The 24392-nt window shown below is 51.6% G+C and overlaps 1 protein-coding gene across 1 annotated transcript; it reads left to right on the forward strand.

Moving 5' to 3' along the window:
- The first annotated feature begins 797 nt into the window (after positions 1-797).
- On the forward strand, positions 798-23937 carry STK40 (serine/threonine kinase 40). The gene is made up of 12 exons (XM_084274405.1): positions 798-879; positions 8024-8136; positions 9784-9903; positions 10848-10957; positions 11448-11591; positions 12594-12821; positions 13651-13703; positions 16711-16826; positions 19477-19621; positions 19995-20114; positions 21064-21148; positions 21839-23937. The coding sequence occupies exons 3-12, from the start codon at positions 9792-9794 to the stop codon at positions 22055-22057; spliced, it is 1332 nt and encodes a 443-aa protein (XP_084130531.1). The 5' UTR covers positions 798-879; positions 8024-8136; positions 9784-9791; the 3' UTR covers positions 22058-23937.
- Positions 23938-24392: the final 455 nt, after the last annotated feature.

Raw genomic sequence — 24392 nt, forward strand, 5'->3', positions numbered from 1 at the left:
CTGCACTCCAGGAGCTCCTCTCTCATCCCATACAGATGGGGATTCCTCTGGCCCCAGCCCCAGCCCTCCCCTGTCACAGCGTTCCTGCAGCATCACCTTGTCACCTGGTGCCATCAGACAGAGCTGGGTGGCTGCCCCCTTCCCCGGGGCCGGTGTGCGGAGTGCTGGACACCCCTCGGGGGCAGCCCCCGTGCCCCACAGAGCTGCCTGGGCGGGTGCCGGGGCCATTTCCCAGAGTCGGGTGTTAACACCAGGCACGGGAACAGGGACTCTGTGTCCGGGTGCAGCTGGGGTGCCTCCAGCCACAGGAGCAGGGTACCCCCAGGGCCGCCCCACTCCTGCCCGGGCAGCAGAGCCGCCCCTGTCCCACCCTGCAGCGCGGGAGGCTCGTACCGGGGCCCTGTGGGCGGGGCTGGGCGAGAAAACACCCGCGGATCCTCCAATCGCGACGCGTTCGAATCTCCCGCCCGCACGCCAATCCCTTGGTGTACTGGTGCCGGGAGGGTGGGAGCGAGAGCCAATCAGCGGAGGTAGTCATCCCGCCCCAGCCAATCAGCTCCCGCCTGTTGCCTGCTTCTTCCCTCCGCGCCTCAGCCAATCAAAGTCTGCCACAAATATCCCCGCCCAGCCCCCGTGCTCTCGCCCAATCGCAGCCGGCGTTGGCTCACCTGGCCAATCAGCGCCGCCTCTTCTCTACGGCCCCTCCGCCATCTCTGCGGCGGCCGCCAGGAGGCGGGGTGGCGGTAGCGGCGCCGGGGGGCGGTGGTGCGTGCGTCACTTCCGTTGTCAGGTGGCCGCCGCCGCGGAGCGGAGCGGAGGCCGCGGCCGGGCGTGAGGCTGCGGGAGGCGCCGGCGGCCGCGCCGGCCCCGGGGCCATGGGTGAGCGGGGGCGGCCGGCGGCGCGGGGGTGGGGCGGGCCGAGGCCCGGGGCCGGTCTCGGTCCCGCCGTGCGAGGGGGGCGGCGGTTGGGGGGACGGCGGCGCCGGGCGCCCGCTTCCCTCTCACCGGTTCCGCACCGGGCCCCGGCCGAGGCCTCGCCGCGTGGTGCGGGGCCGGTCCCTCGGGGCCTCCCGGGCAGCGCTGTCCCGGCCTCGGGAGAGACCGGGCTCCCTGCCCGGGCTGCCGGGCCCGCCGGTGCCGGGTGCGGTGGCGTCGGGCCGCCCTGAGAGGAAGCGTTCCCCGGGAGCGGTGTCCGCCGGGGGTGCTGCCGGCGTACCGGCCGCTCGCCAGCGGACGGGGGGTGGGGGGTTAAACCCGTCGCGGTGCCGGTGCTGTAACAGCGGCAGGGAGGGGTCGGGGCTCCGCGGGCAGCCGGGCTCGGGACTGTCCGCGGGGCCGGGCAGCTGCGCCTGGTGCCGATTTCGCTTTCGGTCTGGGCAGGAGCTCCCGGGGTTAAACCTTTCGGGGCTCTGCTCCGGGCAGGAGCCTCGCGTCCCTCAGCAGCGGGCGGCTGAAGGTTGTACCTCCGAGCGAGACCGTGACTGTGAAGTGCTCCAGCCGGAGCTGGCCACGGGAGCCTGCCCGGCGCCCCTGAGGAGCAGCTGCGGGGTATCCTGCGCTCGGGACCTGTTGCTGTCACCTCTTGCCTTTTGCCGTGGCCTCTGGGAGCTTCAGCGCTGCTGGAAGAGCCCATGGCAGAGCGTCTCCATGGGCTTCTCCTGGGTTCAGGGCTTGGCTCCATCCTGGCCACCTGCTCCCTCCTCCTACCACGGATGTGAATGTGCTGTGCTGGTGTTGCTGGTTCAGTTCTTTGCTGGGTTAGAATCTTAATGTGTAGGCTTAACACCCCCTGCTCTGTGTGTAGGTGTGCTGGGCGGTCTAGGTTCTAGTCTCAGGCTGTGATCCCATGTCTGGAGGCAGGTAGAGAAGTCAGAGCAGAGGTTGGGGCTTGGTGTGGTGGAGCACCTCTGCTGCGGGACAGCTGGCTCCCTTTGGGTCTGAACAGACTCAAGTTGGGTGCAGGTGACAGGTGGGTTGGGTTTATGGGGTGGAACTGAAGGGATAGGGCATGGTAAGGCTCACCTGCCACCGGGAAGTGGCCCTGGGCTGGTAGCAGTCAGGATGCAGGACATGTTTCCCCTACACTGGAGTGTTTGTGCTACATCCTTTTATTGTTTCTCTGTGGCATCCGTGCTGATGGTTTGGTCACATAATCACATTACTTAAAAGCACCCTCGTGTTCAGCTGCTCTTTTATCCTCAGGATATTACAGAATCATCTCCATCTGAAACCACACAGAGGGGGAAGCCTTGTAGGCACTTAGCTGCAGTTTGATTAAGGACAACCCTATTGATTTTCCCTGAACTGCCCACTGTGCTTAGCAGAAGGGATGTGTTATCTGTCTGCAGAGATTTGGCAGTGCTCTGGCCTCGTATGCTGTGTGCCTCTCTCATGTGGGCCAGCAGCAGCTCCGTGCCCATTGCTCTTGATGTGAAGCAGTCTTTTTCTGCCAGTCAGGTCCACGTTTGTGAGCTGACAGTGTCTGGCAGCGTGCTTGCAGGCTACAAACGATAGTAAGGTTAGCATGGCAGTGCCTGTAGAGAACTTAAATCTATTTCTTTCTCTCTGGTTAGGGCTAGATGAGTAGCTTATCGTTAAAAACAGCAGCCACACCTCACTGTAAAGAAAGTGTCAGCACGTGTGTGAGTCATGAGCTAATCTTTGTGCGCATGAGGAAAGTCCTGCTGCAGTGGATTTATGGAATATGAAGTGTACATAGTAACCTAAGCTGTAAAAGGAAAAGTCTGGGGTAAAGCACATCTCACTGATGGGGGCTTTAAAGGCTGCCTGACTTCACGGGAGCAGCGTGTGGCTGGGGGCTTGTGCCCTGGGCTCTGCTGGGAGAACAGCGCGGTCTGAGGGGCCTTGGATTTCCAGGCTCTCCTCTGCCGTGCCCTGCTGTAAGGATGGTGAGCTGGATCGGGGATTTTTCCTCCTGGATGTGGCCCTTGCTTCAGCGTGGAGGTGCTGAGCTGAAGTTGGTGTTTATGTAACCGAACAGGGAACTCCCAGAGATGAGTCCTTGGCTATCTCCTGCGCTGATGCATCAGAAGGGCTTAAAGAAATCCCAGCTTGTTGCTTGCTTGCACTGTAATTACACTGCTGGGATCTAGTGCTTCAGAGCTTCCCTGGCTGCCAGGGGCAAGGGGGAGGGGGCAGAAAGGAATTTGCTTTCCCTGATGTGTGAGTTGGCCCGTGGAAGCCTTTTATTGTCCTTGAGAAGCTGGAGATTGGCCACAGCTAGCTGTGGGATGTAGGAAAGGTGTACTAGGATTCCTTTTAGCTCTGTGACATCTCAAACGCTGGCTGTGCCTTGCTCACCTGCCCAAGATTAAACTCATCCTCAGGCTGGGCTGAGGAAGGAGGTTTTCAAGTCAGTTCAGCAGGAGCTACTGGAGGTGTTTGTGTCCCCCCAGCTTGCAGAGCGCAGCCCGCCCAGCAGGTTCACGCTTTACCAGGTGCCTCCCAAGCTCCTGCACGTCAGGATTATTCCTTCTCCGTTGGTCAGAGAAACTCCACATCCGCTTTTGAGTGAACCCCTGACTTAGGGAGGAAGCTTTAATGAGTGTCCACATGTTTCCAAGAAATCTCTGAGTCAAGGCTCCTCTGTTTCTGGAGAAGGCTTGCCTTCCCGGAAGGGCTTGTACAGTGGTACATGGGTTGTGCTGGTGGCTCTGAGTCATCTCATGGCCTGTTTTGTTTTGTTTTTAAATTGTTACTTCTCCTAAAGAACAGTTAAACTCCCAAAGCTTTTGGTAAAGTTAAGGTTCCTGTAGGGTGACTCCACCACGGTGCGTTGCAGAGGGAGGGGAGCCCACTCGGGCTGCGGCAGCTCCTCTTTCCCACACCCCTGCCTTGCTTGGCATCCACCCGGCCACCGTTCCCTGTAATCCCCTAGCCAGTGACTCCTCATGGGCCTGTCCCATCCCAGCTCCGCCTGCTCTTGGGGAAGCTTTCCCAATGGGAATTGAGCCTCTGTCCCTGGGAGCGCTGATGACTCGGGTCTGAGCTGTCCCTAGTCGAGTTTGCCCGGAGAAGGCGTGTGGCAACGCTCTGGGATTGCTGCTTCTCGCAGCGATACCGACCTGCTTGTTCCCATGCCAGCAGCTGGACCATACTTGAAGTTTTACTCATTTAATGTTGGTGTTCGAGTATTTTTTTAGGTCAGGTCCAACATAGCTTCTTGTGAGCTGGAATTTGCCATCAGCCAGGCTTAAATGTGAACTTGGATTAGTCATCGCTGATAAAGACTGCCCGGCGTGTTCTTTAGGTGGTAAGATGATACTGCCTGATACTGCTCATTTGAACGAATTCTTTAGCTTCATTTTTGCAAAGGCTGAGCCCAACGCTGGCCTGTCACTGGTGGTGGCTGAGAGGGGAGTGGGTGGACGGGGCGAATGGAAACCAAAACCTTGGCGCTGGCTCTCGAGCTTCGTCCCAAGTGCTGCTGTGTTTGGCTTCCAGAAGGGAAAGCTGGGCAGGAATGCTGCTGTGTTGGGTGGCAGGTCTTCTCCCATCTGTGCTGGGAGACGGGTGATTTATGGTACAGAGCAATGCTGTGCTGCCCTGGGCAGCTGAGCACCCAGCACACCTGGCTGCAGTGCTGCCTCTCCACCGCAGAGGTGTCGAGCCCGGTGACGAAGCCCGAGGGGAGCGGTGATTCCTGTGACCCCCACACACAGCCCTGTCACCTTCTCACCTGCAGCATCACCATGTCAGGAATGACAGGCAGGTTTCAGGTCTGGGGTGCTGGCAGTGGAGCAAGTGGGAGCAGCTGCAGCACGGCTCCTTCAGCTGCCTGGGGCTGCTCCTGTGGTACCATGAACAATGCGGGCTCCGTGCTGAAAGAGCTCATCCTCCAGAGCCCCAGACTTCCAGCAGATGCTGGTGGGCTCCGTCGCCTGGTAGAGCTCACCCAGTCGCTGTGCTTACAGAGACCAGCTCTGTTGAAGGGTAGGACGCCTTCGGGGTCACCCATCATCACACTAGAAAGTGTAAATACCAACTAACTCAGCCTGTCCCCTGGTTGCAAGATAAAACAACAGAAAGTCATCAGCTGCTCCAGTGTCCTGGGTGGTTTCTGTGCTGCTGAGTAATCCTGTTCACACCCTAGAGGTGCTTTTTTTTTTTTTTCCTCCTGCTCCAGCTATTAGCTGTGGCTGCTGGACTGCAGGACCTGCTGGCTCTTTCATCTGAGATGAAAAGGTCCGTTTCCTCTGCTCTTGTTTTTCTTGGTTATGTTGGGCACTGGAACATCATGGAGTAATTTGGGAATTAGACAATTTCCTTAAGCTATGTAATTAAAAGACATTACATCTAGGTCTCCAAATTATTTGATTAATAATTTTATTAGAGTCATAACTAGCAGAGTGAGAAGCTTTGGACACTTCTCTGGTAAGATGTTTGATATATCACATGCAGCACATTAACCTCGTGAAGCGATGAGTTTTTGTGCTAGACTTGTGATTTCATTGTCTGTGTGAGAGAAACCATTTGTGCTACAGATGGTGGGACAGGGAGCGGGGGTGGTTTGATTCAGTTTGTACAGTTTGGTTTTCGGGGCTGGGGGCGGTGAACCCACCACATCAATATCTGATGTGCCTGTGATGGAGTGTGTTAAGGGATTTGTTCTGGCTCTTCGCAGAGAAGTTGGATGTTCTCTCTTCAGACTGATTCTGCTGATGTTAAAATTATTATTTATTTAATTTGTTTTAGTCTTAAGAATTGGGAAGTCCCAGCTGCCTGTAGACAGAGGCTTTGCTGCAGGGCTGTGGGATGATCTTTTTCCTGACGAGACTTGCCATCTCTTGAAAATGTGCTAAATTCTCAAATTTGGGCTGTTTTAAATCTCAGCTGCGCCACAGCGTAACCAGTTTGTGTGTGGGAATTCCACTTACTGCTTACTTACCCTCTGCTCATTGTGTGTGAGGAGGAAATCCTTGTGTGATGCAGTAATCCTTCTTGTGTGCTCTGAGCAAGCCTGTGCCGGGAAGGCTCGGCTGCTCCGGTGGCACCAGTGGTAGGACACAGAGAAGCAGCTCTTATGCTGTTTGGGGATGTTGGGTGAAGGAGTGGGGATGCTGCTGGTGTCCCTGGAGCTGAGCTGTGCAGGGCTGGGGGGGGCTACTGCAGCTGATGTGTTTGGAGCCAGCAGTGAGGCCTGGGATGCTCTGGGATAGGAAGGATGGCAGATGGATTCAGCACGTGCTGCTCATGAAATCCCCGTGTTGCAATGGGTCCTGCTTAGGCTGCTGTGACCTTGGGTTTCTATTTACAGCTGCAGAGTTGTTTTAAGCCACCCAGTTTGTTATGGATTTGTCTAAACCTTACTTAAAGCTGCTTCTTCCAGTTCAGCTCCTGATGTCTGAGCACTACCAGCTTTGTGTCGTGAGTAGCTCTAAGCAGCGAAGCCCCTTGAAATCAGAGCTTTGCACCAGCCCAGCTCAAGCCAAGATGAAGTGAGTTTGCATGCAGAGAACACTGCTGGCTGGGCAGAGAGGCAAGGAGAAGCATTGCTGTATGATTTTCCTTTTAAACCCTATCTCAGAACACCCTTTTAGCCCAATGCCTAGCACGTGGCTGCTCGTCCTCAGGAGGCTCAGCAGGGATGTCCAATTTCCTTGCGCAAACTGGGGTTAGACCCCAGAGAAGGGAACAATCTTCCTGCTTTTTCACAGCAGCTGCCCTGGGTTTTATTTCTCTCACTCTGGGACCTTCCTGCCATTCAACCAATCTTCATTCCAGCCTCGGAGGAACCTGAAGTGCTCACGTACAGCCCCTCTAGGTGTTGCTGAGGGCCCCTAAGATTTTAGGGGATGGAAAGGGGAGGGGGGGGTTGCAGCCCAAGCAGGGATATTTGGGTAGAGAGTGCAGAGGGTTGTCTTTGATAGCTGAGCACCTGTTCATGTTGCTGTTTTTCTCCCTTGTACTCTGTGCTGAACCTGTGACACGGGTTGGGGAATGTCCTTGAAGCAGCTGTAGGGCTTTGACACCTCCGCTCGCTCTCAGCGCCGAGACGACTCATACCGAAAGTGCCTGCTAGCCAGCGGGCTGCCTGCGTGCCGACAGCACGGGATTGCTTAGCTGGGGCATCCTGCTGCCTACAGCAGGCTCTGAACATTGTTTATCAAAGTACCCATAGCTTCAGTACTTCAGATCCTCAGCAGTCTTTGCAGATCCCCCCAAAACCAAGGGTAATACTGGGTTGTGGTTTTGGGGGTGCTGGGAGTTTGGCTCCTGCATCCCAAATGTCCCTTTTTTGTATTTTTGGGGTGATTTAACAGGGTGCTGGTGAAGTAAAACCAGCATGGCTTAACAACAGTGTGGAGTCTGAGGGTTAAACTCTGAGCCTTTGGTAGAGGGGGTACAGACTAAATCCTGGAGTGTCTGATTTGAATCCTGAATTCCCCCTTTGAAATGGGTGAACTATTCAGTAGTGCTGGATTTGAGTTGAATTAGTTCAATCTTAATTTTTTTTTAGGAGGCTGAATATAAATTGTAAAGAGGAATTAACTTGCAACGGGGCTTTAATGGGAATAAAACTCAGTGTGTTCTTCTTAGCCTGTTCTGTCCAAGCCCCCTTAACACTTACTGAGATTAAAAGTTGCTGCCAGTGGTGAAGACAATGTGGTGCTGTGGCTAACTTGGGTGTATCTAAAATGCTGTTAAAAACAGGCAAGTTATTACTGTGTGGTGGAGGCTAAAGCAGAGATGGTGTTAGTTTCTGCTCTGAAGGTCTCTCACATCACAAAATGCCCTTTGAGGCTTTTTATTTTGAGATCTTTTGAGGTTGTTGCTGCTTGTGTTTGTCTTGCTGTGCAGGGCCGTGTGTCTGTTGAGTCTTTGGGGCCTGAACATCAAGAGCCCTTTTAATCTCTCCCATGATAGCAGAAGCTTCAGGCCTTTTCAAGGCCAGAATCAAGGCAGATGTTTCGAGCTGCAGAAGGTCTGGTGCATACCACGTTATCGTAATCAAAAATAACCCCGAACCCCAGCATCAAGTGTATCTCATTTCACATTACAGAGCCCTCGACCTTTCGACCATCCAGCCTTCTCCAAGGTGATGACTCCTGTCTCCTGAGACGTTGGAAAACCTAGTTTGGAAGAAGAGTAAAGATACAGTTGATGCTGAACTACGTGAGTCCTCAGATTACTTTGTTTACGATAACGCTGTTTGCACCAGCCATTCCTACCCAGCTCGGATTGCACAACCATCATTATCTCAGAGTTTCTGTGCAGTGGGGTTTCTCCAGTGGAAATCTTACTCATACATTTCCAGCAGGGATGATGATGTTGCAAGGAGTGGAGAATTTTCTAAGGCACAATCCAATATTAGGTCAGGGATGTGGAGTGAACAGAACAAGGAGCACTTGGGGCTCTGGACTTTGTTCTGTCCAGCTCGCTGGGCTTGGTAACACTTCTCTGTTGGAGATCTGAGCAGCTGGTGGAGAACGGTAGTGCAGGGATGCAAAGTCTGCTGCAAGAGACTCCCCTATCTCTCTTGCTATCTCTGATCTCGGTGACAGGTAGTGCTAGATGAATTAATGCAATGAGATCACTCTTGTGTCCACAGAAAGGGTGGGACTGCCAGAGGGTAAACTTCATTCAAAGTATGGTGATTTATCAGGCTCTTATGTGGTGAAACACTGGGACTTCTTAAAAACAAATAAGTACAACCCAAAAATATTTTCCCCATCTGCTGTAGTAACCTCTTAGGGAAGACTGTCAGGGCTTGGTTTTGACTTGCTCAGAGTCAGAAGATGGATCTGTGCTTAGTTCCTCTTCTCTGCCCCTCACCCCCCCACCACCCCCAGCTGTGAAAATCTTTGAAATATTAGAGCACAAGCATTTAATGTCTGGATATCTGAAACTCTCTTCTCAAAGAGGTTTACCTGAATGAGCAGGAGTTAGTTTAGCTTTTAGTTGCTTGCACTGAACTGTGGTGGTGTGTAGACTTGGATGTAAAGCATGAGAATTGCATTTAATAGATGAAATTGTTCTTTGCACTGAGTAGTAGTGTGAGAGAGCACACGTACTGGTACCACTGTGTTTCCTTTCCTTAGTGTGAAGCTAAAACAAAGCATCACTGCCTGCACAGGGAGGCTGGAGTCAGTTTTATGTGCTTGGCTCAACCTCAGGTGCATGGGGTGTAGATAGATGGTGTAAAGAGGTGGGGGGGGAGGGGAAGGGATGAGGGTTATTTAAAGACAAAATAAGTGCATATCATGATAACAAGTGTGTCTTAGTCTTCTGCACCCTTGCTGGAAAAGGTGAAAGGTATTGTTTGATTTTATAGTCAGTTCTGTGCATTCCTAGCTGTTTGAGTAGACTTGAGCCTCAGTGAGGTGCCTGGCACTGCCTGGTGGGATGCCCTTGCTGAAGGAACCCCACAAAATCCATAGGCTGACTCAGAAGTAGACATCCCTACAGAAGGGCGACTTTGGTGTTGCCTTTCAGAGGTTTTTTTGGAATATGCTAATTTGCAAACTTGTTTTTGCTGCAAAACGAGCTTTAATTATTTTGACTTGTACCCAGTATGTGTCTCAAACAAGTGGTGTAGGAGATGTTGCTTTGAATAATGAGGCTGATTTGTACTTCAGAAATGCATTAAGCCTCTAGCCCACAACTGCTCTGTCAGTAACGAGCTGCAGCATTTTTATAGAAACACAAGTAGGCAGAGACGCGGGTACGTCAGGAGGTGAAAGCCTCCCAAGTAGGAAATAAAATACAGTAGAAGAAATTAACTCAGTTGCTCATCAAATGTGATCTCCTTTCTTTTTCAAGAGCCAAGGATGAAGCGGCGAGCATCAGACAGAGGAGCTGGGGAAACATCCACTAAGGCAAAAGCTCTTTGTACAGGGATTTCTGGAAATAATGCCAAGAGAGCGGGCCCTTTTATACTAGGTAAGCAGGGAGGGTTTTCTTCAGTTCTCAAGGTAGCTGCTGATTGCAAAACTGGAAATAAAAGGCACTATAAAATGAGGCAAAGCAGATGTGTAATTGAGCATCTTGCCTCAGAGTGCAGTTTGCTTGATGTAGCAGAGCTCTGCAGCTAGTCAGGCTGAGGAGATGGATGATGCTAGCATAGCAAGGCTGGTGTGGATTGTAAGGAAAATGAAGCCTTGCTTTTATCCAGGTTAAATCTGTTTTTTAAGCTACATTCTTCAAACTTTGTTATAAAGAGCCAATTCATTCAGGGGACTTCTTGGTTGGAGCTCTGGGGAGATCTTCCACCCAGAATATGCCATCAAATCGGCACATAGGCAGCTGAATGGATTAGTGGTCGTTACACGTGGTATGTGCCAAGGCTGGGCCCCTCTGCTGCAGTGTGAGAGTCACTAGAATAGTTGTTAGTTCTATAAACTGTCAAAAACATGGAGACTTCATCGTGGAAACCAATGGCTAATCAATTGGGAATGGGTGATTGATTTTAAAGTGGAGAGAGGCAGCTGTACGTGGACTCGAAACCCAGACTAATCCGTGTACCTGAGCAGTCCCTGCAGAGGTGGCAGTTGGGTTTGGAGGTGTGGTAAGAGCGGTTGCCATGGGTGTTGCTGGTAAATGCACAAGCTGTATGGTTCAGGCTTGCAGAAATTTGAATTTCTGAAAACAGCTGTGCCATGTGTGGGCTTTTAAATGCTTCTCCAGCGAACAAACACAACCTTGTCCTGAGCAGTTTCAGAGTTCAATACTGGGTGGTTTTTGTCTTTAGATAGTAATTTGTGGAAACACATTTAGTCTCCTTAAAAAAAAAAAAAAGGGAACTTGGTTTAAACTGATGTAAACTGCGTGACACTCACATACTGATGTAACCCTGGATTAGTCATTGCTGCTTAAAGGAAAACAAGTCTGTTTTTGCTTTGTGCTGTTAGGTCCACGTTTAGGTAACTCCCCTGTGCCAAGTATTGTTCAGTGTTTGGCAAGAAAGGATGGGACAGATGACTTTTATCAGCTAAAGGTAAGCAAACTGCAGGGCTTCCACGTCTTCAGGGCTTTTTAACTTCAGCTCTTGTGGCAGAGGTGCTTGCAGTAGTGCGTGGTGTAGGCTGAACCAGTGTGCTCTCAGAAACGGCTGCTGGAACTTCCCTTCGGCGGGGCAGTTCTGCCAGGCGTAGATCTGGTGTCAAGATTAGCCCTGAGATGAGGCCTCTGTGGCTGCTGTGCTGCTCTCCTGGAGCCCTCTGGTTTGCTCTGCTGTGCCTGAAATGGGGGATGGATCCAGCAGGAAAAAAAATCACCTGGGATATTTGCAGAAAGCCACCTGAGCAGCTTTTCTGTGTTAAGCTCATGTTGTGTGTTCTGCACAGGTCTTAGTTCAGGCAGGCTTGTGGCAAGCATGTAAACGTCAGAGCAGTTACATCAGCTCTTAAGCACATGTGAAAATGAGAGAGGTTTGGGGAACTTGGGTTTTTCTGGGAACTGTAAAGGTCTTTTCCCTTTTCCTGAAGATTCTCACCTTAGAAGAAAGGGGTGATAAAGGAATAGAAACCCAGGAGGAACGACAGGGCAAGATGCTGCTGCACACAGAGTATTCTCTCCTCTCCCTGCTCCACAACCAGGAAGGAGTGGTTCATCATCACGGGCTCTTTCAGGTACAGCTCGTCACCATCCAGGTTGGGGGAATGCCAGCAACTGCTGTTGGCTTGAGCTGCTTTTGTTTAATGTACAGTTCGTGCTGACCCTGTTCTTGTGTATAAAGAATTACCAGCACACGGCTCAGATTAACTGTTGCTGCTTCCAACAAGCAAGTTTGTGGGCAAGGGTTGTTCAGAGTTCAGTGGGATGTAACAGGGTTTGGGATTTGGGGAATGCAAGAGCATTTAAAGACAGAGGCTCAGTCCTTTCCCCTTCAAACAGGAAAATAGCTGCTTCACTGGTGAATGAATTTGTGCCCACAGAGCACCCTTTAGAACTGAATTCGTGCTTTCTAGTCTCTGTACTGTTCTATGATGACTTGTAAGAGGAGAAAAATTGCCAAGAAACAGTTTCAGCAAGTTAAGCTAGTCACTGTGCTGGCCAGTGTCTTGTGTGAGTGAATTGTGTTACTGTTAATGCCCTCAGAGCTGTTTATAGCTGTGGTGGGCTGATAGGAATTACTGGTTTGGAGGTTGGTATTGCCTTGCTTGCTGGTTAAACTTTGTCAACACTTCTCACTGGAGGCCATCTGTACTGTATCTTAACCAAGCCAGATGTCCAACTCAGCTGTGTCCTGTTTAATGTTATGGAAGAACTGCTAACTGTGTTGTTAAGATTTCTGTTCTCCTCGTTAATGTGTTGGATCCCTCATTTGACAGAGTCTGTATGACTGGTGGAGCTTGTCTAGGTTCGATCTAAGGGTGCCTGTGGTGTATAAACAGCATCAGTGCTGACATATCCACACAGCCAAACAGCACAGACTTTTGCTGGCTTCCTCACACAGAGATTGCATATCTTCTTTTTGAAATCCCAACTTGGGGCAAAGATCAAGCATCCTGTGATTGCATTTGCTTAGTTTGAGCTCATCAGGTAGTTGGTTATCTCTTATGCTCCATATATAAGTACATGTACCTGGAGAGCTTCCCTGAACTACTGCTTATCTGTTTGCCTCCCTCTAGGACCGAGCTTGTGAAATTATAGAAGATCTAGAAGCCAACAGAATGGTCAGGAAAATGAAGAAGCGCATTTGTCTTGTGTTAGACTGTCTCTGTGCTCATGATTTCAGTGACAAAACAGCAGATCTGATCAATCTGCAGCATTATGTCATTAAAGAGAAGAGACTCAGTGAGCGGGAGACAGTCGTGATCTTTTATGATGTGGTACGAGTGGTAGAAGCGTTACATAAGGTAAGACCTTTGCTATCCCTTTCGGTGCTGGAAGGCTCTCTTTTCCCACCTTGGTACAACAGATGATGTCAAACTTCCTTGTGCTGGCAGTGGTGAGGTTGGAAGGAGGGATGGTTCAGCCCTTTCCCCATAACTGTGCTCTGTGTAAGACCTCGTGCCTCGAGCTGTACAAGAGCATTCCTTTCCCTTCTCCTCCCCTTAAGCTTCCCGATGATAACGTGGTGTTTGTTGACTGTGGAGAGGGGCCAGCTGGACCAAGGTGAACTAGAGTGTTCCTGACCTCAGAAAGGGGTGGTCGAAGAGGAGAGCAGAGGCTAATCAAATGCAGGAAACACTTCAGCCTATTTCCTCTTGAAGCAAAATAAATCACCTTGTATAATTGAGTTCTGAGATCAGAACCTCAAGCTATAAGTTTGAGATCAATGTGTGAGGAATTATTGGAACAAAAATAGATACTGAGGACGTTTGACTTCTTACCCTGTGACTAGGGCTGGCTGGCCTTCCTTGGGGAGAGTGGTGAAGTATGTATCTTGGGAGGAGATGCTCATCCTGGTGGTCTTACCGAGCTTGGATGCTTAATTTTCAGACCAGTCAGGTCTGTCTGTGTTCAAAATAGCAAATTTTCTCATTCTGTCCTTCCAAGAAGGATTGAAAACTCTGCACAAAGTGCCTGGAGCGCACCCAGAGTGGAAACCTTGCTCCTGGGTTATTTCTGACAATGCAGATGACACAATTGCAAAAGATGCTTCATGCTTTTGTCCAAGTATCAAATTTGTACTGGGATCACAAGGATGCTCTTGCTCATGTTCTACAATTACGTATTTTACAGAAAAATATTGTGCACAGAGACTTGAAACTAGGAAACATGGTGCTAAACAAAAGGTAAGTCTGTTCTGGCTGGTGTGTTTATCTTTCTTCCCAGAAGCAGGTTTCTGTTAGAAACACGGCTTGTCCAGAGGGCAGGAATGGTGAGGAAAGGGCTGGGTGAGGGAAGTGGAAGCAGGCTGCACAAAAATACAGATCCAGTTCAAAGTTATGTGACTTAATCTGCAAAAATTAATCATGCCCACCCTAGATACTTCACTCTTCACCAAGTTTGGTGACCCAATAGCAGCACTTCTTTTTGAAGTCCAACTTCTGAAAACTATTACCTTCTAGTAATTCAGAAACCTGCACAAGAAATGTGTGGGTTTTAAATATATACATTAAAAAAATGTGGCTAGTGGTTCTGTTCACATAACTGGCTTTCCTTCCTGCTAAAGGAATTCCCAACGCTGCAGTCCCTGCTATAATCGCAGCAGTGTTAAATCCTTGACTGTTACACTGCTGTGTTTTTCCTAGCACTAAAATATTTACTTATCTAAACAAAAGTTCTTCTGTCTGGTCTGTATTTGTGCTGGAAACAGCTTCCTTGTTCCCATTAGCTGGTTTGAGGGAAGCCTCAGTTTATAACGTGCTGATGTCCAGCGTGTCCTGGGTGCTGTGCAGATCCAGAGCAGGGTGGGTGGCATCAGTGGGGCACGAGCTCAGCTGGAGTGAGAGGTGATGGGCTTTGCTTGGTGGCTCCTTAGAGTTGTTTTAGTTGTCTTGGGTGATGTAGTGAGGGAGTTGGCAGGCTGGTTCCAGTTCAGATGCTCCACTCTGTCCTTTGGTATTACATTACTGGCTAAATATTTTGCACCAACTCGAAGAACGAGTGGAATCCATTGTCCTCTCACACTGTCTGGGTTTCTGTGGAATGAATAAAAAAAAACTGGAAAGCTTTAGGTCTGCAGGCTTCCAGAGTCTGCACAAACCATGCAGGTTCAGCGTGGTCACAGCTTGCTCTCTTCTGCTCCCTGACACCCTTTGAAAGCAAACAGACTTTACCTACTGAGGTTGAACTTCTCTGTTCTCTCTCACACGGAGCAGCTGGTGGTTCTCAGGGCCACCTGTAAACTGTGTAAAATCATTTCTTAGAGAGCTTCTGTAAGATGAATCTCTTATCTTCTGCTCGCTGCTTTGATTCTCCTCCTTGCTAGGAAGTGGCAGATAAAGGTGGCTGCTTTAAAGCACCCACCCAGCACTTCCCTTCTGCTCTGGGTGAAGCGTGCAGGGGCGCATCCCACTGACAGTGCTGCACACAGGGGCCCCTGCTAGCAGGAAGGGGGAGGTATTCCATGCTTTGGGAACACATTTGCCAAAGTAATTCTTTCTATGACATGCTATGTATTTGCTGTTTTACTAGCAAGCCTACTTTGGTGAGGAAAAACTGTAGCCTCTACAGCAGTGAGTCATGTGAAAGGGTGGGTGAGGCGTAAGAATAGATCACCATGGAGAGGACCAGTCACTGGGGCTGATCAGAAATGTTTGTTCTGTTCCAGCCCTGCTCACCAGAGAGCCAGAGCCAGGTCTTTTCTCTTGGTGGGGGAGTGAAAGTAGCAGCTTATCCTTGCAAAGTCCTAATCAGGCATGTTACCTCTTGGGCTTCATTAGACCCCTCAGACACTGTCCCCAGTGGGACATGGATGTTAAACCCCTGTGAGGTTCCCAATTAGCGCAGTAGTTGGATGATTACAGATTAGATCAGCTTTCGGTGACTAAACCCAAGCAACCCTGAACATTTTAGTGTCCTTTAGACTTTTAAATCTTTAACAAATCCTGCAAATTGTTATTCAGCTGGGGAAGTCTCTTGACAGTTGAAGCTAACACTTCTTAAACACAAGGCAGCCTGTCTTAATAATCGACTCTCCATTGCCAACCCACACGTGGCTTTATTTCACTTGTCTGCTGGATTTGCTGGAAATATTTCTTGGTTATTTTGACTGACTTAATTCATGCTCTCAGGCTCTAGTTGTGTAATACTTTTCAAGGATATAGAAATCTTCTAGACAGTGGGTTTTTTGCTCAGACCTTTAAGTTGTATGTTAAAATCCAAAGCACCTGAGTAACAGGAAGAATTTAATGTGGTAGTAATCACAGAATCACAGACTGCTCTGAGTTGGAAGGGACCCCAAGGACCATAGAGTTCCAACCCCCTGCCACAGGCAGGGACACCAACCTCCAGGCCTGGAGCTACACAAGGTTGCCCAGGGCCCCATCCAACCTGGCCCTGAACACCTCCAGGGATGGGGCACCCACCCCCTCTCTGGGCAGCCTGTTCCAGCCCCTCACCACTCTCTCTGTAAAAAAACTTCCCCCTAATATCCAATCTAACCCTTCCCTCCCTTGCAATGAGCACACTTTTCCTGGGGAAAAATCATTAACTGGAGTTGGCAATACCACAGGAAAGTAGGGCTGCCTTAACAGAGAAGTTGTGTGTACCTGCAGTGCTCACCTCTTCTGAAATACTCAAATGTAGGAGGCTCCTTGGATGGTGAGGAAACCTTCTGGGTTCTGTGTACTTGCACGTGAAGAACAGTCCCACAGGTGAGGTACAGCTGCTGTGGGACTGCTGGGTGATGCAGAAGAGGTTGTGCTGAATCTGATCGAAGGTCCTGCAGCTCATCTGCTGGTGGTGGTGAAGCAAACCATGCATGGAGCGCAGTTGTGGGGCAGTACTTCTGGGGGGTGTTTTCCCTCCGCTTCCAGAAAACATTCTGTGGAGAAGATGCCTTCAGAGATGGTAGTTGGGTAGCACAGGGAAGAATTAGATGTCCATAGCTGTAAAATAATCCTCTTACTCCCCCTGTAAGAGTCTTGCAAGCCGTGCTGATGGGTGTGGATTCCCCCCCGCCCTGTTGGGATGGAGTTGATCTTACAGATCCACTTTATCTTTTCCCAACCCTTCAAGATTCCCAAAAAGCCCCATGGACACACACCTCTCTGTTGGTGTCAACATCCTCTGTACCTCATTTGGCTGGGGTGTGGGGTGGCCTGTGCTCACTGATGTCTTCTTAAATCTCCCCAGGACTCATCGAATAACCATAACGAACTTCTGTCTCGGAAAGCACCTCGTGAGTGAGGATGACCTGCTGAAGGACCAGCGAGGGAGCCCTGCCTACATCAGCCCAGACGTGCTCAGCGGTAGGCAATCCCCTTCAGCCCTCAGTGGGACTTCACAGCCTGCAAACTTCATGCTGTGGCTCTTGACAATAAATGCCAGCCCCCTAGTCACATTCTTGGATGTAACTTGCCTTCTCTGAGAGCCTCTTAGTTAGGGTCCAGTGGAAAAATGAGACCAAGTATGGAGGGAACAAGTGTAACCTTTTTCTGCTGGTGTGTTTGGGTGAGGATCATTTCTAGAGTACTGAAAACACCTCTGCTGAAGACTCCTGTGTTTCTGGTATCCTGAGCTACTGTATTGCCCACATGCCCTCAAAGGAGCAAGTCTTTGTAATTCCAGAGCCGGTGCACTCCCCTCAGCAAGTCTGTTGGCAGGTTTACAGGCAGGAGCTGAGCTCTTCAGTCATGATCTGCCAGGCAGGTTTGAGACCACTTCCCTCCTGGGCAGGACTAAGCCAGGAAGGGAGCAGAGGCAGCAGGGGAGGTGGAACATGTGCTTTTTTTTGCAGGACTTTCCTGTTCCGCAGGATATCCTGAGGCCCCTGTAACCAGATGGATGATATGAGCCAATTGCTCTGCAGGAGCTTGGAGCAGTTGCAGCTCAAGTGGCTGGTGTCTGGTAAAGGTTGCACAGAGCTGCTCCTTCCTGCTGGTCTGGGGAACTGTTCTGTCCTGGACTTCAGCCCCATTACTCTTCCCTCCAGTGCCTCTTGCCTGCAAGCACCCTGGTTTCTTCTCAGGGCTTTCTCGATGGATTGATGGCCTGTCTGAAGGTCGTGTGCCATCAGCATGGAACAGGCTCTCTCCACTGACTTCTGACAGCTGAGGCTGTTTGAGACCTGCAAGGAGCAGCCTTAGTTACAGGGCCACATCCTGCCATAGCAGCACCTTGACTGACCTTCAGACACCATTGCACTGCACTCCAGCTCCGATGTGTCTGCCGATGGCTCTTCCCCACGGGGCATCTGTGCAGCCCCATCCCATGCTCTTAAAAATACTGTTCCAAAATGGCTTGGTCTGCAGCTCCCCTGCAAGCACAGAGGGAGAAGTTACTTGAGGACATTCCAGTCTTCACCACCACCTTCAGATTCTGAGCATCCATCCCTCTGTATTGCTAAGGCTCCTGTGCAAGAGGAAGCTCAAACGCCTGGAGAATTAATCATTGTTGTAGGTCTCTGGGAGAAGCTGTCCCCTACCAAGAGATGGCTTGCATTTTATGGCAGCTGAAATGTCACTGCAGGAAAAGCTGGAGGAGGAGGGAGAGGTGCCTTTTTTTGAGCATATAAAGCAAAGAATAATTAGTACAAATAACAAATGCTGCAGGAGTGACTCACTGTGTGAGTCAGAGGAAGTCATTCCCTCAGTCCTGTGCTGTGGTACAGCACTGGAGTTGAATTTTTTGATCCTTGTGCTGGTTTGATTTACACGTAAGGGGCTTTTAAAGCAGTGTTTCCATCAAGTGAATCCCAGGGCGTGCTGGGGCTGCAGCAGCTTCATGACAGGCACCAGTGGCCGTGCACTGGATGTGCACTGGATCTGTACTGGAGGCAGCGTCCCATCTTGATGGGCTCGATCAGAGCCGGGTGCAGAGAGTCTCAGTCTGTCCTTCCATGCAAATCTCTGGTGCAGTTAGAGTGGTGAGGCTGGAGTTAATCTGGGGCCACTCTTCAAGGGTTTCTTTCCTGCCTCTCTCCCTGTGTCTTGTGCTCACTGGCCATTAAGTTCTCTTCTTCAGAGTCACAGCAAGGCACATCTGTGGAGCCTGTGAGGCTTGGGGGCAGCAAAGGGGAGAAGTGTGAGCTCCAGCACAACACGCAGTGGTTCCAGTTACTCGATGCTCTTGAATCACATGAAGGCTGTTCAGCAGGGACAGCCCCACTCTGTAGGGAAAGGGAGGACACCAGGGTGTGCTAATTCACAAAGGGTGCACCTTTCAGAGAGGTTCTTAGCATCTTGCAGTAGGAAGTCTTGAGCAGTTTTGATGAATGCTTAGACAAAAGGGTCACAGGTAGAGGTTGCTGCAGTGCCTTTACTGCTGGTGGGGGCCACAGAGATGAGCAGTGTCATGCCCCTAGGTCTAGGGAGGTAATTGTGCCCCTGTACTTGGCATTGGTGAGGCTGCACCTCGAGTACTGTGTGCAGTTCTGGGCTCCTCACCATAAGGAGGACATTGAGGTCCTAGAGCGAGTCCAGAGAAGGGCAGCCAGGCTGGGGAAGGGGCTGGAGGGCAAATCCTCTGAGGAGCGGCTGAGGGAGCTGGGGGTGTTTGGTCTGGAGAAGAGGAGGCTGAGGGGAGACCTTATCACCACCTACAACTACCTGAAGGGAGGGTGCAGAGAGGTGGGCGATGGTCTCTTCAGCTAGGGGACAGGAGATGGGACAAGGGGCAATGGCCTCAAGCTGTGCCAGGGCAGCTTTAGATTGGGTATTAGAAAAATATTTTTGACTGAAAGAGTTGTCAGGGCTGGAACAGGCTGCCCAGGGAGGGGCTGAGTCACCTGCCCTGGATGTGTTCAGAAAAAGGGTTGATGAGGTACTTAGGGATCTGGTTTAGCACAGGATGGGGATGGTTGGACTCGATGATCTTCTAAGGTCTCTTCCAACCTTGTGACTCTGTGAGCTGTTGTGTGCTGAAGTGAGGATGAAGCCTGTTGCTTTCCTCTCCTTGCAGGACGGCCGTACCGCGGCAAACCCAGCGACATGTGGGCGCTGGGCGTGGTGCTCTTCACCATGCTCTACGGCCAGTTCCCCTTCTACGACAGCATACCTCAGGAGCTCTTCCGCAAAATCAAGGCTGCCGAGTACACCATCCCGGAGTGAGTACAGCCTGTCTCAGCAGGCTCCTCTCTTGGTGCCTGTGTGAGGGGTGCTCTGGGCCATCCTGGGACAGCCAGAGCTGGGGGGGCTTCGGTCAAAGCCCCTGAGGGTTGCAGCAGTAATGAGAACAAAGACTCTGGGCAGTAGATGCCAAGGAAGGAGTAGCAGAGCTGAGACATCTTGTACAAAGCTGCAAAAAGCCACGTGCTGCAGGGACAAGGAGTAAACCTCCTGGTTAATTCAGGGGGGTCTGTCTGAGTTAGGGCAATGGTGGCTCCTCTAGTTCCTGTCCTGGGCTCCCAGTATGTCCATCCTGCTGCTGCCTCTGCCCACTGTGTGTCCTCAGGCTCACAGCATGTTCTCTCCCCCCAGGGATGGACGGGTCTCGGAAAACACTGTGTGCTTGATCCGAAAACTGCTGGTCTTGGACCCACAGCAGCGTCTGACAGCTTCTGAAGTGCTGGATTCTCTCAGCTCCATCATAGCATCATGGTATGTACAAGCAGAGACACAGGGACATGGCGTCTCTGGCCACAGGCTGTGTTATTCCAGCTGCAGCCAGCAGACTGCTGCCAAACAGGATACCAGAGGATGAGCTGAGAGCACTGCAAAAAAGAAAAGCTTTTAAATCCTGTGCCTCGACTAGTAGTGTCTGTTTGTGGCTACACCAGAGTGGCCTGTACAAAGGCTTGTTGCTGTGACCTAGGATGGAATCTGTAAAGCAGTAACGCTGCAAAACGGTACTGGGGGACAGAAGGGCCTTGGTGCCCCCTTTGGCTCCCTGCTTTGACTTTTAAACAGTCTTTCTGGCCAAGAATATCTCACATGTACCAAGAGATGTACCAGATACAGACGCTTAACAGAGACACTGCAGTACCCATTCAAAGCAGGCCTGAGCTCTCTAGTGGTGAGGAGCAGGAGATGCCTGTTGCAGGTGGGAACAGCTCATGTGTGGGGTGGGGATGTCTTTGGAGGGCAAACCTGACTCCAGCACTGGCATGAACAAACCTGGATGAGATTCCAGTAGCATACTCCAGCAGCAATGGATCCTGGAGGTGTTGGCTTGGTGCTGCCCTCTCTTGTCAGCCCCCTGACCTTCTGTGCACACTGCACAGCATGCCTGGGCAAAGTTCTCATGCTGCCTGTTGAGTCAGCAGTGAAGTCTGTGAGTTTTGGAGCTGTGGCTGTTTTCTCTCCTACCTATGTGAGAGTCAGTGTTCCACATCCTGTTTAAAAAGCAAAAGAAAAGAAAAGGCAGCTCTGGGGGATAAACAGGATTTCATACCCAGAGAACTGAGTGTGGAAGAGCATCCTTTAGTAGCAGTGGCTAGCATGGCATCCAGACAGCACTGTGCCATGCTGGGGTGCCCAGCCAGGCTGTGGGTGAGGGTGGGTGAGCCGAGCAGTGCTCCAGCTCCCTGCCACTGTGCTTTCCCCACAGGCAGTCCATGTCCTCGCTGAGTGGCCCTTTGCAAGTGGTGCCAGACATTGATGACCAAGTGGCTAACCCTGAAAACCCCCAGGAGGTAAGGCTTCCTGCTTTGCTCTGCACAGAGCTGCTTTGGCAGCCCCTGAGCTGAGGAGGGAGGGTGTCAAAGACCCAGCTGCCACTCTACAAGGTGGCTGGATCTGTCCCAGCCCTGTGTGGCAGAAGGAAAGGCTCGTGCTGCTGACCAGGGGTCAAATCCAGCTGCCTGGGAGAGAGCTTGCTGGCCCCAGCACTGCCTTGCTCACTTGCTCCTTTGCACACAGCTGAGAGCTCACGTGTGCTGGGGGAGCTGGGGGGAGGTATCAGGGTTAGCTCAGGCTCCCCGGTGAGTTTTGTGGTGGGAGTGAACATCCTGTTTTCTTGCCAGCATATTCTGTGTTGGAAGTGGTGGCCAGTGACCTCTCTGCCTGGGGACAGCCTTGGAGGAGCTTTTGCCTGTGACGCTGCAGTCGGTGTTCCCATTGGAAATCCCTCCACAGGGTTGAGCACTGGGGTCAAACAGCTGCACCCCCTGGATGTCTGGCAGGGTTGGGATGAGTTGTGTCAGGACAGAACCACTGAGGCTTCCAGACCTCTGTTCTGGTGGCACCAGTGAGTCCTGCCAGTATGTCTGGCAGCAGGTCTGGTTGTTGTGTGAAGACTCCAGTAGTAGCTCCTGTGGTAGCTCAGGACCTTTGGAGGGGAGTTGGGGGGGGACGGTGTCTCTGACAGGGCGCTTCTCTCACAGGTGAAGGTGACAGAGGAGTGCTCGCAGTACGAGTTTGAGAACTACATGCGGCAGCAGCTGCTCTTGGCTGAGGAGAAGAACACCCTGCATGAGGCCAAGAGCTTCCTACAGAAGCGGCAGTTCGGGAACATCCCCCCTGTGCGGCGCCTGGGCCACGATGCCCAGCCCATGAACCCTTTGGACGCAGCCATCCTGGCCCAGAGGTACCTTCGGAAGTAGCTTCCCGCACGTCTGAGAGCACAAGCACCATCCTGCAGTTTGCCTTTCACGTCGCCTACTACAGCTCAACAGCAATACCAGTGTCCCGTGATGGAGAATAATGTAGCAATTCTTCTGAGCTCTGTTCAGGGACACACTCACACTCGCTCTGGAGGGAGAAGACTTTTGAAAACAAGCTAGTTTTGGAAGCAGCAACCTCTTGGCATCTTCTGGAATCTGTTTTTTAAATCGAAGCCTCGATGACTAATCTGCTTTTAATCATGACTGTAATCTACCTCTCTTGTCTTTTTAACCATGCTGTTCTCTGGATCGAGCAAAGCCTGTGGGGAAGGAGAAGACTACCAAGGGTGAAGCTGGTTTGCTGGCACAAGAGTCGCAGCTGTGCAGTATGGAGAGTCGGCTGATTGCGTTCGCTCCGTATGGTTTGAATAAGCTTAGATTTTTCTTGGGGGTTTTCTTGACAGGAAGAAGTTCTTGAAGCCTCCCACTTCCCTTCATTGACATCACATCTCTTTCTGTCCTTGGTTTGGCTGTGGTGTCCAGACCTCAGTGGCCGTGTGTGGGCTGCAAGTGCGCCGGGGCCGTAGCGAGCGGCACCAGTTACCCGGTGTGACCTGGGGTCTGCCCAGAGAGCCCCTGGCTCAGGGGAGGGTCCTTATTGGATCTGGGCCACAGTTCAAAGGTTTTGCAGGACTCGGCCTGGTGTGGCCTCTGACCCCTTTCCCACCTTTCACTGATTCCTTTAGTTTTGTAAGAGTTTATGATTTAATCTTATTTTCCCGTAGCTTTCCTGAGGTGCAGTTAAAATTGCATTAATTCTGATTTAGCATTTTCACACTTCAGTTGTGGTACAGATATAATATGAGTTATAATGTGAAAAAGCTTCCCAAAAATAATCTGCCTAGAATTAGGAAGGGGCTGGCTGAAGTCTCTACTGTATTTGTTCCCTAGCTTATCTTGCCATCCCAGCCTCGCCGTGCGAACCTGGGGCTGCCTCTGCTGTCCCCATGCGGCGCTCTGGTGAGAGAAGGATGTCCCCACTTGTCACCTAAGGCTGCTGGAAGAGCGTTTGCCTGTGCTGAGAACAGGAGTGATAGTTTCTGAGCCTCATTTTGTGAACTGGATGCCTGTCTTGCCAGATGAACTGTTCTCTCACCGAGGCCCCAGGGCTCACCATGCCCCGGCATCGCTCTCTCCTGCCAGCCTCAGGCTGTGCACAAGGATATGTGTGAGCAGCACCAGGAAAAGCAGCTGTGGGTGCTGGCCTTGCTTGTTTTGGGGGAGGTCAGCACTTCCTCAGCACCTGTGGGCAGGGAGTGAGTAGCAGATGTAGTTGTAGCGTGTTGCCTTCTCTTGCCCCCCTGGGGCTGTGGGCTGTATCCAGCCTGGGGTCCTTGTGGGGATGCAGGGACTGACCTGACACTCCTTGGCAGCATCGGGCATTATGTCCTGCCTGTGCTCGCTGGCCAGCAGCCAGGCAGGGACTTGTGAACACTAATACAGCCTAGAACAGTTGCACCAACCCCAGCCAGCTGAGCCAGTAGCCTCAAGTCTTAGCCTTATTTATTTTAGAGATGGTAGGTCTGTCCTGGCACAGCCCTGTGCCTGCCCATTACCCACCCCCCTTCCCCATGCCACCAGCAGAAGAGCAGGGACCCCCCCCCCAGCCCCTGTGCACCCTTGGGGCCTGGACCCCCCCCCCCCACTGGGGGCCCTGCTCTCTCCATCTGGTTTTCTCCTGTCTTGCTCTCACCTGTTTTGGGTTGTTCCCCCCACCCCCAGTTAAAGCAATATTTTGGGGCCTCTGCAAGGCTGTGTTGTACCCAGCGTTCCTGCTCTCAGCACCAGTGAATCACAGTGTATTAAAGCAAACTGGAAGTGTGGGGTGGGAGGGGGTGCAGGAGGGGCTGGGGGTGTGGGCAGAGGGGCTGTGCTGTGGGAAGGAGCCTGTTGTAAGAGAAAAAAAAGAGAAAAAAAAAGAGAAAAAAAAAAGGAAAAAGATTTGTATAAAGACATTATTTTTGTACTACACCCCAACTACTCCTGCATGTCGGCAATAAAACTTCAGACCGAGACACCGGCGCATGGGGACCGGGACCGGGGAGGGGTTGAGGGATGCTGGGGGGAGGGGGGAGCAGAGCGGAGTGGCCCCCTGGGCGTGCAGCACGGTCCTGCCCCGGGATCCGACTGAGCCTATCGCGCCGGAGCGATCCCCGGGCCGGTGGAGCCAGCGGTGGGCACGGGCACTGAGACTGACCCGGGTGCGGCCGGGCTGCGCTCGGTGCTCCGCCCGTCCCTGCGTGGCCGAGAGGGCAGGAGGGGGGGACTGGGGGCT

This window comes from Gallinula chloropus, assembly GCF_964237585.1.
Source record: "Gallinula chloropus genome assembly, chromosome: 22".
Taxonomy (NCBI): domain Eukaryota; kingdom Metazoa; phylum Chordata; class Aves; order Gruiformes; family Rallidae; genus Gallinula; species Gallinula chloropus.